The sequence below is a fragment of the Arachis hypogaea genome, chromosome 19 (genome assembly GCF_003086295.3).
Source record: "Arachis hypogaea cultivar Tifrunner chromosome 19, arahy.Tifrunner.gnm2.J5K5, whole genome shotgun sequence".
NCBI classification, from domain to species: Eukaryota; Viridiplantae; Streptophyta; class Magnoliopsida; order Fabales; family Fabaceae; genus Arachis; species Arachis hypogaea.
Window position 1 is genome coordinate 8,182,588 of NC_092054.1, and position 13,331 is coordinate 8,195,918.

Below are 13,331 nucleotides of genomic sequence, written 5' to 3' on the forward strand. Positions count from 1 at the left end.
TATATCAAGAGCATGTACCTCGAAGCAGTGTTGAGTTTTAATTCTTTATATATACAAGTAAGACAGTGAATGATAGATTACAGGTTTCATTTTGTTAGCATATCAACCGTTGAACAGAAAAATTATGATCTTATTGCAATTACTTGCAAGTGAAATTACTATATTAATCTGACTCACAACAATGACACCATTTTGCTTTCCATATAGTCATCAATTTTGTTAGCATATCAACCGTTGACTCCCTAACATTAACTCTAGTGTTGGATAACAAATGAATTTATATTCTAAGATAGGAACAGAGACAATGGGTTAAACAAATCAAAAATCAATTACAAGTGGGAGGGGAAAAATGGTGGCTTGTTTCTATCCAAAACAAGCAACAAAAAATATGCATTATCTACCATGGCATTCATCCTCCTTTTGGCTCTCCATATCTCTCTATCTGTCTACCAAATTACTCTGATAACCACTGAAAATGAAAAACAACCCAATCCCCTTTGAAAAGTGACAAAGTTCAAGGGATATGAATGCAACTTTGACATTAGAAATATACAATATGCACCTTCCAAGAATGATCACCCACCGTTACAACTTTAAAAGGGGTTTCTAATGGCTCTCCATACATCTCATTGAATAATGATCACCCACCGTTCATTGACATGATCAATCCAAGAACAGCCACAACATACTATTAAAAAAAAGGGACTGACTAGGTAGTAAAATGAAGAAATAAATACAATCATTGGATTCCTCCCAATTTAAAACACATATATGCTACTAGTTCACAATCATTGAACCACATAGTTTTAGCACTATGTAACAGATATTATTAACTAAAAGATGTTCTGCCCCTTAAACTTTAATAATAAAGAATAATATATTAGATAATTGTGTTCCTGAACTAGTTCTCACGTAAAGAATAATCACCTAAAAGATAGAAAAAAAAGGAAATGTCATAACATGCTTCCACTCTAGATAGATATGCCTAAAGGCCTTAAAAAATAGCAATGGTATCCTTCCAGCCCTGTTCAAGCAAACAAAAAATAAGACTGATCTTATTGGTTCTCATATCTGATTGGTTCTCATGAGACTGATCTTGCTTGACTATGGTATCCTTCCAGCCCTGTTCAAGCAAACAAAAAATAAGCAGGCTTCCTGGATCTATTACTCTATGAGATCTGTTTATATATAATTGCAAAGGAGATGGTAATTGAGATCTAGTAAAAGCAAATGGAACGATAAATTCGTAGTTAATGGACTATAATTATTCCTGAGTCCAGTGACAAACCTTCCATGCTTTTGCAGCAGAGATCGACGAACGGACTGAGTGGGATGAGCAGTTATGACCAAATCTACAGTTTGCTTCTTCAAAGCATCAAACACTTCCTGTGGGGACTTTTTCAGTTCAGTCACAAGCCTCTTGAAGGTTTCTTCAATGTCAGGTTCAGTGATGGCAGAGTTCTCATCAGCAAAATCGCCCTTCTTTAATAGCTTAATCCTTCTTCGGTAGGCAATTTGAACTTCTTCTGCCAAGTTAGCCAAATTAAGCATGTGGGAAAATGATTTGGCAATGACAATAGAATCCCCAGCATCAAGACCAGTTAGCATATTCCCAAGTTCCTCCAACTTCTCAGTCTTATGCTTCCTTTCATACTCAGCTGAAAGCTCATAACAATCTTGATCCTATTAAGCATCAAATTGTTTAAACTATAGGGCACAACAGGAAAATAACAAAGAAAGAAAAAATTACAGAACAAAGCGGAATATTGGGTTCCTCTTTTTGAGTCAGTGCCAATCCTTAGTATGTAACATGTTTGAGAGTACTTGTGCATATTAAACTTCTCCCCTCTTTTCTAGAGTCAATAGATCAAAATATTACCAGGAAAGAAAAAAAGCCATACAGATTTTGTGCATCATATCAAAGTGGACCTGAATTTATTTACTTAAGAGTTTGCATTTACTTATGGCTCTAAAACAAAATCAAAAAGAGTGAAGCCCCCTGGTTCTAGATTAACGTTTCTGTTGCATTCCAATTGCTACAATTGAAGAAAAACCACTGACATGCAACACACTAAGGCCAAAAGAGTATAAAAGAGTATAAAAGAACTAAATTTCAATCTCCAAAAGAGTATAAATTCATACATAGTCAAATGGAGACATTAAATTATCCGGCAAACAAATACTAACACAATCGTAAACAAAATATAATGTCGTATACTCGTATGTCACTAGACGGCTCATATGCCCACAAGAAAATAATAAAAACAAAAATAATAATAAACCACAGCAATATCACAACAATATCACAACAATACAATCCAATTACAAAATCACAGTAAACCACAGCAACTCACTCCAACCCAGTAATCTCAAGTCTCCAACAGTCAAAATTATTCAACAATTATTCAATTCAGTAACAAGTCCACAGATTAACTAACAACAATTATTCAGCAATTATTCAACCAGTAACAACAGCAAGGTTCACAGATTAACTAACAAGTAACAAGAATTATTCAACAATTATAGTTTAAAAAAATTAATACCTAGAACTAAATGCCAGAACAGAGCAGAGCAGATCAGTAGCAAGAAAGGAACAGGGCACGACCGAAGGGCTGACGCGATGGAACAGAACTGGCACCGTCGAGACAGTGGCTGCGCGACGGAGGCAGAAGGCGAGGCCGGCGACGGTGGCTGGACGTTGAGGAACGGCGACGAGAGATGGCTGCTTCGGTGCTTCCTCCAAGCTGCGTTCGAGTTCTGTTCTGTCTTCTCTGCGTTCTTCAGTGTGTTCGTTCAGAGAACAGAAAAGGCAATAATCAGAAAAGCATATAGTTCCCTTATGTTCGCGAGAGAACAGAAAAGCAATAATCAGAACTACGTTGGTCTAACATTTCAATTATCACATTATGCCAAGTTAGAACCAAAGTAGATGGCATTGGAAAACATGCTAATAAGAAAGAATATAAGAACTTTATATATAATAGCAAATCGTGTTCTTTACTTGCAATAGGCTATCGAGCGGTCCTGGGTGGTCCTGGGTGAGTGGGTGGTCCTGGCCTGCTGGGTGCGATTTGCGAGTTGCGAGGGACTGAGAGTGGTGGTGGGTGCGACTTGCAAGCGTGGTGCCGACCTGCTGGGCGCTGGGCGCTGGCTGTGTGCTGCAGTGCTGGGCTGCTCTGTCCGCGAGGAGGTCCTGGGTGGGAGCAGTGGAAGGGCTGCGCTGGGAGGAAGGTGGCGGTGGCTGCGAGGTGGTGGGAGGAGGTCTCTCACCGGCGATGGGAGTTGCAGAGAGCGAGGCTGTGAGACCTAGGGAGTAGGGAGAGAGGGGCTAGGGTTCGTTTGGGAGTGGGGCTTCGGGGAATGGCCGAATGGGGGTTACTGGGTTAGGTTTAGGTTTCGTTCATTTTGGGGGAAGGGGGGGGGGGGGGGTTTGGTTTTTTTTTTTGGTTTTCTACCTGACCGGTTCGGTTCGGTTCGGTTGGGGTTTTCATTATCAGAATCGGTTTTTAATTTTCGGTTTTTTCGGTTCAGTTGATCGATTTAGTTTGGTCCGAGTCGGTTTTGAACACTACTACTGGTTAGGGTTCCTCTAACCAACGGCACCGTTTTGAGCAAATTTTAGAAAACCAGTCGGGTCTCGGTTCGGTTCGACCGACTGATTCTCGACCGGTTCGACAGTCCAACAACAGTTTCTGAATCTTTCGGTTTTGGTATATGACCGACTCGTTTTTGTACCGGTTCACGGTTCGACCGACCGTTCGAACAGGTTTTCAAAATCTTGGTCCGAACCGCTTTTCCCCTCGATTCACGAATAGACCGGTTTGACCAGTCTATTCGAACCGTTTTCAGAACTTTGCGTTTTTCCCTTATTCCAAAAATTCGGCCAGGTGACGGTTCGGTTTGACCGACCAATTCTTGGCCGGTTCAACTGTTCAATTGTGGTTTTTGAAATTGGGGGTTTTTGGAGGAGAGGGATGGATTGTTAGTGTGGACGATTTGGAAGATAATCCTAACAAGTCGGAATAGGTACCAGTTAAGTTATGGGATTTATGTTATTTCATTCGTTATACGAAAGAGTAGGTCGAGAAACTATATAATATATAATATAAGTATATATTAGTATATAAGTATAACTAAATATAAGTCCTAAAGGTTTACACCATAATAGTGCTAGTTGATGAGAGTTACTTCGGAAACAAAGAAGAATCAAGTCAAATTAATTTACTTGGGTTTGGTTTATTTATTCTAACAATTCCAATAAAACAGAACTGGATCTAATATGAGTTGTCGATTAGAAACCTATACATTTGTCCGAGTTGTTTTTTGTAGCGGTTCATGGTTCAACCGGCCGGTCCGAACCGATTTTTTGTATCACATATGTTTATTTGGGCAAAGTTGACTGCTTAAAAAGAGTAAGTTCCCAATCATTTTAAATTCATATTAGCAAATATTGGCATAAAATAATTTTAATACCTAAAATGACTTTCTCTTGATTAGGTCTTTATCCCTGTATCTGAAATTACTGACGAAGGCCATGAACACTGGTACCTCGTAGTGATTGATCGTGTTAAAAGACAAATAATTTTGCTAGACCCATTACCCACTGAGAAACAGTTCAAGCGAAAGAGGACATCCTTGAAATTGGTAACTATATTTTCCTTTTTTTTGTTAATTATCTACATATATGACTAAAAAAGCAAACTCTAACATAGACATAAACAGGCCATTTATTTGGACGAGGTATTGGAAGATCGTTCATTCTATGACTTTGAGACCACTCCAACTCTGATTTCTTCACAATTTGAATTTGAAGAGCCAGAAGGCCTTCCGACCCTCGAAGCTGGATCGTAAGATCGTATAATTAGTAGTTATTGATATGAAATTTATGCAATTATATAATACTCTAATATAGCTTCCTCGATATGTAGGAGTGATGCGGGTGTGTGGGTTGCAAGTTGGATGATAGCTTGTTTTGAAGATGATCATTTTAACATAAAGGTAATGTTATGCACTAATCTTTTCCTTCGTTCTTTCTTTTATATTTAGGTAGTTAAGCCTAATGTGTAATTATTCAAATTTTATTAGGTGGATGATGGGGTTCGCATGAAGATTGCAGTCTCACTCGTGTTAAAGAATCATAATGTGATCAGAGATAGGGTCAAAGAAAATGCCATTGAAAATCTTAATAAGCTGTATGATAATCACCATCGTGATGATTATGAATTTCCCCAAGATTAGATTTACAACATAGGATATTTATTATTATTTTTGTTTTTATTATTTTCTTGTGGGCATATGAGCCGTCTAGTGACATACGACATTATATTTTGTTTACGTTTGTGTTGGTATTTGTTTGCCGAATTATTTAATGTATCCATTTGACTAGAGATATAAGTATTATTATTTTTAAGGGTGGATTTTCTTGACCATCATTATTACTTCTATGTTTTATGATTTTTCCACTAGTGGTGCTTATTATTATGCCATTTTGACATTATGATTGATTTGATCATAATTAGATAGATTCAGAATCAATACATATTAACCCTGCTTGAGCATTTCCTTTGGATGGTAAATGACTAGTTTTGTTTATCAGTTTATAAGAGTTTGATGAAGCTATTCTGGTTTAAATTCTACTGATGTAATTCAACTTGTGAAATGCCTTTTATTCTGTGGAGTAGGTCCTAAGTTTCCAACATGGCTTAGGAGGCACTTGTGAAATGCCTTTTATTCTGTGGAGTAGGTCTTAAGTTTCCAACATGGCTTAGGAGGCAAAGTTCTCTCAGGGTCTTGACTAGGGGTGTTCAAAACCGATCCGAACCGAACTAAACCGCCAAACCGAACCGAAAAAACTGAAAAATCGAAAACCAAAAAAACTCATTTTGCTGTTTTTTGTGCGGTTCGGTTCGGTTTTTTTTACTCTCAAAACCCTAACCGAACCGAACCGAACCGAACCGGTTCGAAAAAAACCCTAAAAATGCCAACCCCCCCCCCCCCACCCCCGAAATGAACAAAGGTTGCTGCGCGAGTGTGAGAGCGCCCCCCTCCCCCAGCCGTCCCTGACCCTAACCCCCCAAATCCCCAATCCCTAACCTGCGGCTGCGCTCTCTACTCTCTAGTCTCTATCATCAGTCGCTCTCGCTCTCGCCAATCCCAGTCGCTCTCACTCTCTCTTCTCCAAATCCCAGCCGCTCTCGCTCTCTCTTCTCCAAATCGCCAAAGCACGACGCCGTCGCCACCCACAGCACGACGCCGAAGCCTTCCTCTTCGCGGAGACGCCACCCACAGCACGACGCCGTCGCCCACGCACAGCACCACGCCGTCGCCATTGAGACGCCACCACCCAGCGCCAGCAGTGTTTCTGGGTTCTCCCACTCAGCGCCACTATCATCAGTTCAACCCACTCCCAGCACGGCAGCACCTCCGAGTCTCCCAGTCAGCCTTCCTCCCAAGTCAACATGGAGCCCGAGCCACCGATTCAGGTAATTTGCTGTTTATTGCTGTTTACTGGTTGTTTATTGGTGGTTGTTTACTGTCAATATGGAGCCCGAGTCAATATGAACCATTTGCTGTTTACTGGTGGTTGCTGTTTAGTGTTTATTGCTGTTTATGGTTGCTATTTATTGCTGTTTAATTCCTTATAGTTTATAACTTGATGAATTATTTTATTGTTGGTATTGTTGCTGGAATTCTGGTTGCTGTTTATTGTTCATTTTATTGTTGGTAATTTGGTATTGCTATTATTGATTTATTGTTCAGTTTTTGCCGAACCTTTCCAGTTTATTGTTCAGTTTAGGGAAAATTTTTTTATTGCTGGTTCACTGATCATTGATTCATTGTAATTAAGTAATTTGACTGATTACTGTTCAATAATCATTGAATTCATTGTTGCTGGTTGTTGTTAACTTGTTATTGTTTTATTTGTTTTTTATTGTTTAGGGAAATTTTTTGTTTTATTTGTTTTATTGTTTTACTTGTCACTGATCATTGATTTCATTGTTGCTAGTTGTTGTTTTATTGCTGGTTCAGTGATTGTAAGTCAGTTAATATTATGGGATACTGATTTTTATTTAATATTTCTGTGTTTTGCTGCTCCTGCTCCTGCAGTTCATCTTGAAAGTTGGAATCCTATGTGGTCTGTTTCAAGGTCAGATTGATTTTAGTTATGATGTTTCATTATGTGATTTGTTTTTTAATCTATTCATTTAACTTTTGGATTGTGGTTATATGCTTTTACACAAGTAACCTGTATCTGAGAGTAGTTGTAGATGTTGGTTAGTTTTCTATACAGCTTTCTAATGGTCTATACTGAACTTTTTAATTTACGAATGCAGTATACTCACAGGGCTTCTTTCATTCATGGTGAGTGCCTTCTTTCTATTCTAATTAAATTCTTATTCCTTTCATTTCCTATCTTATTTCTTTGTTTGGAAGATAGTTGTCGTGGCTCATCAAATCAGAGTTATGGGGTAAAAAATGCATTTTATTGTTCCTTTATAGCTTTAGTAGCTTGCAGTTGGTACCTTGCCATGTATGAGATTTTCTTGCGATTTTTTTATATCTAATGGACTTCATTCTTTCAGATGGACAACAGCCCAACCACCTCCGCCGAGAAGCAGTGTTTAGCAAAATCTTCCCTTTTTTTCAATTGCAAGAAGTAGGTCTATTGCATCATCTTTTCCCAAGTCACCATAGAATTTAGCAAGGTCTCTACAATTTGTCTCCCATTTTTTTTTATTGTTGTATTTGAATTTCTTTTGTCGATAAATTTCAATAGATCAAGACTTTGTTAGCAATTGTGTATTTGTGTTTGTTGATTTCAATGTTATGACTTTATGAAATAGTATGGTAGTTTTTTTTTTGAATTGACTGAAAAAACCGAACAAACCGAACCAAACCAAACCGATTTTAATTGGTTTGGTTTGGTTCGGATGGTTTCGATAAAAAAACCGAACCAAACCGAACCGCAGTTTGATAAAACGATTGGATCAGATGGCTCTTCTCTCAAAAACCGAACCAAACCGCACCGCGAACACCCCTAGTCTTGACAATGTCCAAATCAGGTATCTCAGACAAGGCTCCAATTTGGTTTTGGAATTGGACTTTGTAGCTCGAATTCCTGGATCTCTCTAACAATGAGATAAGTGGAGATCTATCTAATGTCTTCTTAAATTCCAGCATTATAAATTTGAGTTCTAATCTATTCAAGGGTCTATTGCCAAGTGTGTCTGCAAATGTTGAAGTGCTGAATATAGCCAACAACTCAATCTCTGGACCAATTTCTCCTTTAAAAATATATTTTTTTTTCTTTCAAAGGAACAGCCGATGCAAGCCTTAGATGAATCCTCTCTTAAAACCTGTTAGCATCTGTGTTCTGCTTCCTCTCTCTCCTTGCTCTGCTGCTGCTTCGATCCTCAATTACTATGAATATCTCTATCAACCCTTTTAAAGTTCCAATATACTAAGAAAATAATGAATAAATAAATAAAATCCAATTAAAAAGGATATTATGATATGAGCAAATTAAAATAGAACAAGTGAAAGAATGAGCTTTGCACTTGGTTCATTTTTTAATTTACTGAAGTTTTAGTTTATACATATTGGTGAACTTATTAATTTCTTTGATTTATTAATAAACATGTCAACAAAAAAAAATATCTTAGGAATTTTGAAGGCCAATGCGTGCAAGTTAATGACTATTGGAACTTGGAAGATTTGTTCCTGATACTATGAAAGTAAATTACACAGCAATTTGCACATATTACTGCTCTATTTATTGAGAGACGAGCCCTCTACAAGATTCTACAAAATACATGGGGAGAAAAACAGATACCCATTTACACATACATAAATGAGCAAAAAATTTTCTTCTATTTCCGTGTAACATACAACTACAAGAAAAATAACTGAGCAAGTTTACATTGTAACTGTGTTGAAGTAGCAGTATGAGAGTTGTCTTGTGTGATAATATGAATAACTTGAGTGGCATTGAAATGGCTTGTTAATACTGTATCATCATATATGCTGCTCCAAATGGTAACTGGATCCATGTAGATCCCCAAGTATGAGACGCGACGAGTTTGGAGGCACATTGAGTAACAAGTGACAATTTCGACCAACCGACTTATAGTATATTTCAAGCAGATTGATTGCAGACTTTGGAAGTTCTGAAAGATGCCAAAACCAACCAAGTCTGATTGAGACATCACAGAGGGCAGGTACCCACTCATGACCAGCCGGATCTCCCTCGGCCGCATATCTGTTAGAAACAAAGAAAACATTGAACAATCTGAGACAAGGCATAACAAAGAAAACATTGCCGTTTTGGGACATATATCACCATTCGAGCAACTAATATTGACTCTGGTCCTGAAATCTTCCAAAAGAGAATCCGGATAGTTCCCATTGATGTTTCCATCTCCTTTTGACTCAGGAGCATAAGAAATAATCTTTTCCACTTCATTCAGGCACTTAGAAAATGGTTTAACTTCATTAGACATATCAGAAGCGTTCCCTTCGGTCAGAGTTCTCGCATTTAAGTTTAAAAAATGATACAGGATAACACCAGCCACGTTGTTAATCATGCTTCTTCCCCCAACGACTTGAAGAAGACGCGATAAGATATATAGTGAAGTGATAGCAGATAAATCTGAGCCCTGGGTAAAAGAACATATTGTTTGAATCAGCGCATCATGTGGAAATAAATCATGGATATAAATTCAAGTATAGCAACTAGCAAGATCAGCTGAAGCAGGCAATTACCAAGTGGGAAATTATGATATATATTCAAACATTCACAAGTTAGAGATTTGTTTTATCAATTATCGTCAATTCATATCAAGTATCAACAGACTTTAACACTAGAGTTGATATAGCAATGATATACCACAACAGAGGGAAACAGTAATTAGAGTAAACTAATTAACAGGAAATTCTCAGATCTCACATTATTATTCATTGAAGCTGGTAATGAGAATAGTACAGGAAACACAAGCCCATTCAGGAGATTCTCAGTAACCAATTGATTCAATCAAGGCTCATCAACACTAAGAATGTCTTTCAAGTAGTATAGTTCATCAACAATTTTATCAGATTCAAGAATCAATCCATTTCTTCTTTTTTGAGTGTCCATATCCCTGTTTGAATAAAGGGCTGTATCATTAGAAATCAGAATCAATCAAGCATATATAAATTAATGAAAAATATCTAACAAATGATTATACCCTTTTTCATGGAGAAAAGCATCTAAGGGAATACACATTGTGTGATTCACTAATAAAAGAAAGAGGAGAGAAAATTTAGAACAGAAAAACTTGCAACACAACCTTAGAAAAGACATATAGTATGGAGCCAAGTCTCCCCCATCAAGTTCATACGGATGCAAAATGATGCTATTAATATAACCATTGCTGAAACAATAGTCTGCAAGATGCAAAGTCAGCACAGCATATTGGATTAAGTACCAGTATGAAGCCTAAGACATACCAGTAGATAATATAAAAGTACCAACAGACCATCTGGATTTTGTGTGCCATATTTGACAACATTTCCGCATAGCATAAGATCTCGTGCATCACACTATTGATGGGTCTAAAGATCTTCAATTAAAAAAATTAAAGTTTTCAACTCAAATAACTATTTCATGCCTAACAATGTATGAACAATAGGTAAAACTCTAAAGTCTAATGACCTTAGCCTGAAACATCAAGAAATACTAACAGTCTTACAAATTGCATGTTCATTATCCATGTTTTGAATCATTATGCTGAGATACTGAAGTAACGGTGCCTCAATTCTTGAATTTTCACTGATATCAAGCATACGAACGAATTCCGCAACCACTTGGCGATCCATGAAACAGCTGAACCATTTAATAAAAAAAATTTTCAAAATTCAAAAAATTCAAATAACAATTATGGTGTTTGTTATTTGTCACATATTAAAATTATGGTGTTTGCTACAGGAATCTTTGAACAACGCTTCAAGTATAAGTTTTATTTCCAATACTGTTCATGTGGAAAATCTTTTTCCTTGTTATTTGCAAAATGTACAGCTTTTAAGTACTAAAAGTATCCCTTTTTAGAAACCAAGTCCCACAAAAGTTGTAACCAACATGTAAAAATAAAACACTACTCTTTAACATGAGAACCATAAATATTAATTTAAGGATTAAGTAACTAAAACAGAAGCATTAGAATAATTAAAAATAACAACAAAAATAGGCTTCTAAAGTGATGATTGAACAGCTGAGACATTATCTATTATCTCCTTGAATAGGATTGATTATTGGCTTATGCTATGTGTACCAGAGAGAGTAGCAGAAATTAAAGCTATGTAACAACCTGCACTGGATACCTATGAATGCAATCTTCCCAAGGAGACTTGTGTGAAGCCTTGACATGCCTAAGTGCCTGCCACACTGCCCTGTTACACTTAAATCCACTTCCAAATGCAATCTGCCACACCCTATTCCCCTTCCTCATTCTTCCCTTGGCTTCAGTGTATGCCAGCTCATACCAAATAGAGCTTGAAGAAGTGTTCCCAAATCTGTGAAGTGTCATTCTAGAAGCCTCAACATGCATAGGCAGAAGCTGAAGATTCTTCTCAAGCTCATCAATCACAGCTCTCCCACCAGCATGAATGCAGAAATGATCAAATGCAAGCTTGAAATCAGGTATATAAGGCTTCACTTTTGCATTCAGAAGCTTCTTAACAACCAAAGTAGCAAAGAACAGAAGCTGTTCAATTATTGGAAGAACAAGAGGCCCCAAAGTTGTGATGTTAGTCTTCAAAGCCCCACCAGCAATAGCCATAAGATCCTTTGAGAGAGAAACACCAGTTTTGCCATCATCATCTTGTTCTTGATACACACACCTGAAAGCTTTATCATCAGCACCCTTATGAGTCCTCACACATGAACAAGCTTGTACTTTGCTCTTCTCTTAACAGAGCCTTTGTTGGACAACAAAACAGCAGAACCACCAACACGGAACAAACAATTTGGGATCAGCATAGATTTCTTGTTCCCAAAGTACCAATTCTGAGTAATGTTCTCAGTGCTAACAACAACAGCATAAGTGTTCCTATGAACTTGAAGCATGTCCTTAGCAAGATCAATGGCTATAACTCCTGCACTACAACCCATACCACCCAAATTGAAGCTTCTAATGTTACCCCTACGCTTGTACTTGTTCACAATCATTGCAGAAAGTGAAGGAGTTGGGTTAAACAAACTGCAATTCACAACAAGAACACCAATATCCTTAGGCTTAATCTTTGTATTAGCAGAGAGATTATCCAAAGCACCAAACATAACATTCTCAGCTTCTTCTCTTGCAGCAGCCATGGAAGGAGTTGGAGGGATATGATGCATGGCTTCGGGTACATACTGACCGTCGAAGTCTAAGGTTTCTTTCTTGGTTGAGCTTCTGCTCTCTGAACTCGAAGGAAGGAAACTGGAATGGAGATGGGTTTTTCTACTGAGCAGTCTGAGAAGAGGGGGGCAGAATCGTGACGGAGACAGAGGCCAGGCGACGAACACAACTCAGAAGACGGTGGTGGGTTGGAAGAATCTGCGACGACCAGACAAAGACGATGGTGACTGAGCGCCCGACGGACGGCGGCAAGAGCGCGATGGAGCAGATGAATACCAGGAACTGACGCGCCGAGGTCGAGGAAGAAGAAGCTGCGATTCTTGAAGGAGGAAGAAACACGGACGATCAGACGACGATGGTAGTGCCCGAGAGCGACGGACGGCGGCAGTCCTTGGGGCGGTGGTGGAGAAGCTAGGGTTTAGGGGAGAAGCTGTTAAGATAGGGGTATTCAAAGGGTATTTTTGTCTAATCAAATAAAAGAAGGATGTTTAAGTCTTTTAATTAAAATTAAATAAAATTTATTTTTTATTTTTATTTAATTAAAAGGGTGTTTTAGTAAAAGTGGTGATATATTATATATTTAAAAAAAAAAATTAAATGCTGCGTGGAAAATAAATTCCACTTGTTTAATTATTATTTGTCCACATTTTAAACGTATCGGTACGTATTCCCGTAGCAAACACCTAAATATATTTACATATTTATATACATGTGTCTCTTTATCCGTGCATTATGCAAATTATTAAGCTTGTTTTCTTTCTATTTTTTTTTAAATTAAAGAACAAGATATTTACCATTTTTTATTGATCCCGTCATAATTTTTTTAAAAATATTTTTTAAAATTTTTTTAAATATATCTAAAATATTAATATTTTAATAATTTAATAGTTAATTTTAATTAATATATATTATATATTTTTTATAACGAAGATCAACAATTAAAATTGTTAAAACACT

The 13,331-nt window shown here is 37.4% G+C and overlaps 1 protein-coding gene, 1 long non-coding RNA gene and 1 pseudogene across 2 annotated transcripts; 1 reads left to right on the plus strand and 2 right to left on the minus strand.

The window, feature by feature from the left end:
- Positions 1-722: 722 nt before the first annotated feature.
- On the minus strand, positions 723-3,406 carry LOC112775472 (phosphoenolpyruvate carboxylase 2). Its single transcript, XM_072226454.1, has 4 exons — positions 3,002-3,406; positions 2,544-2,778; positions 1,289-1,683; positions 723-1,123 (listed from the first exon to the last, which is right to left on the minus strand). The coding sequence occupies exons 3-4, from the start codon at positions 1,606-1,608 to the stop codon at positions 1,105-1,107; spliced, it is 339 nt and encodes a 112-aa protein (XP_072082555.1). The 5' UTR covers positions 1,609-1,683; positions 2,544-2,778; positions 3,002-3,406; the 3' UTR covers positions 723-1,104.
- Positions 3,407-5,998: 2,592 nt separating this feature from the next.
- On the plus strand, positions 5,999-7,841 carry LOC112779200 (uncharacterized). The gene is made up of 4 exons (XR_003190590.2): positions 5,999-6,482; positions 7,108-7,147; positions 7,335-7,362; positions 7,584-7,841. It is a non-coding gene; the product is annotated as an uncharacterized lncRNA (long non-coding RNA).
- Positions 7,842-8,751: 910 nt separating this feature from the next.
- Positions 8,752-12,913, minus strand: LOC112775277 (3-ketoacyl-CoA synthase 4-like; annotated as a pseudogene).
- Between the last annotated feature and the right edge of the window lie 418 nt (positions 12,914-13,331).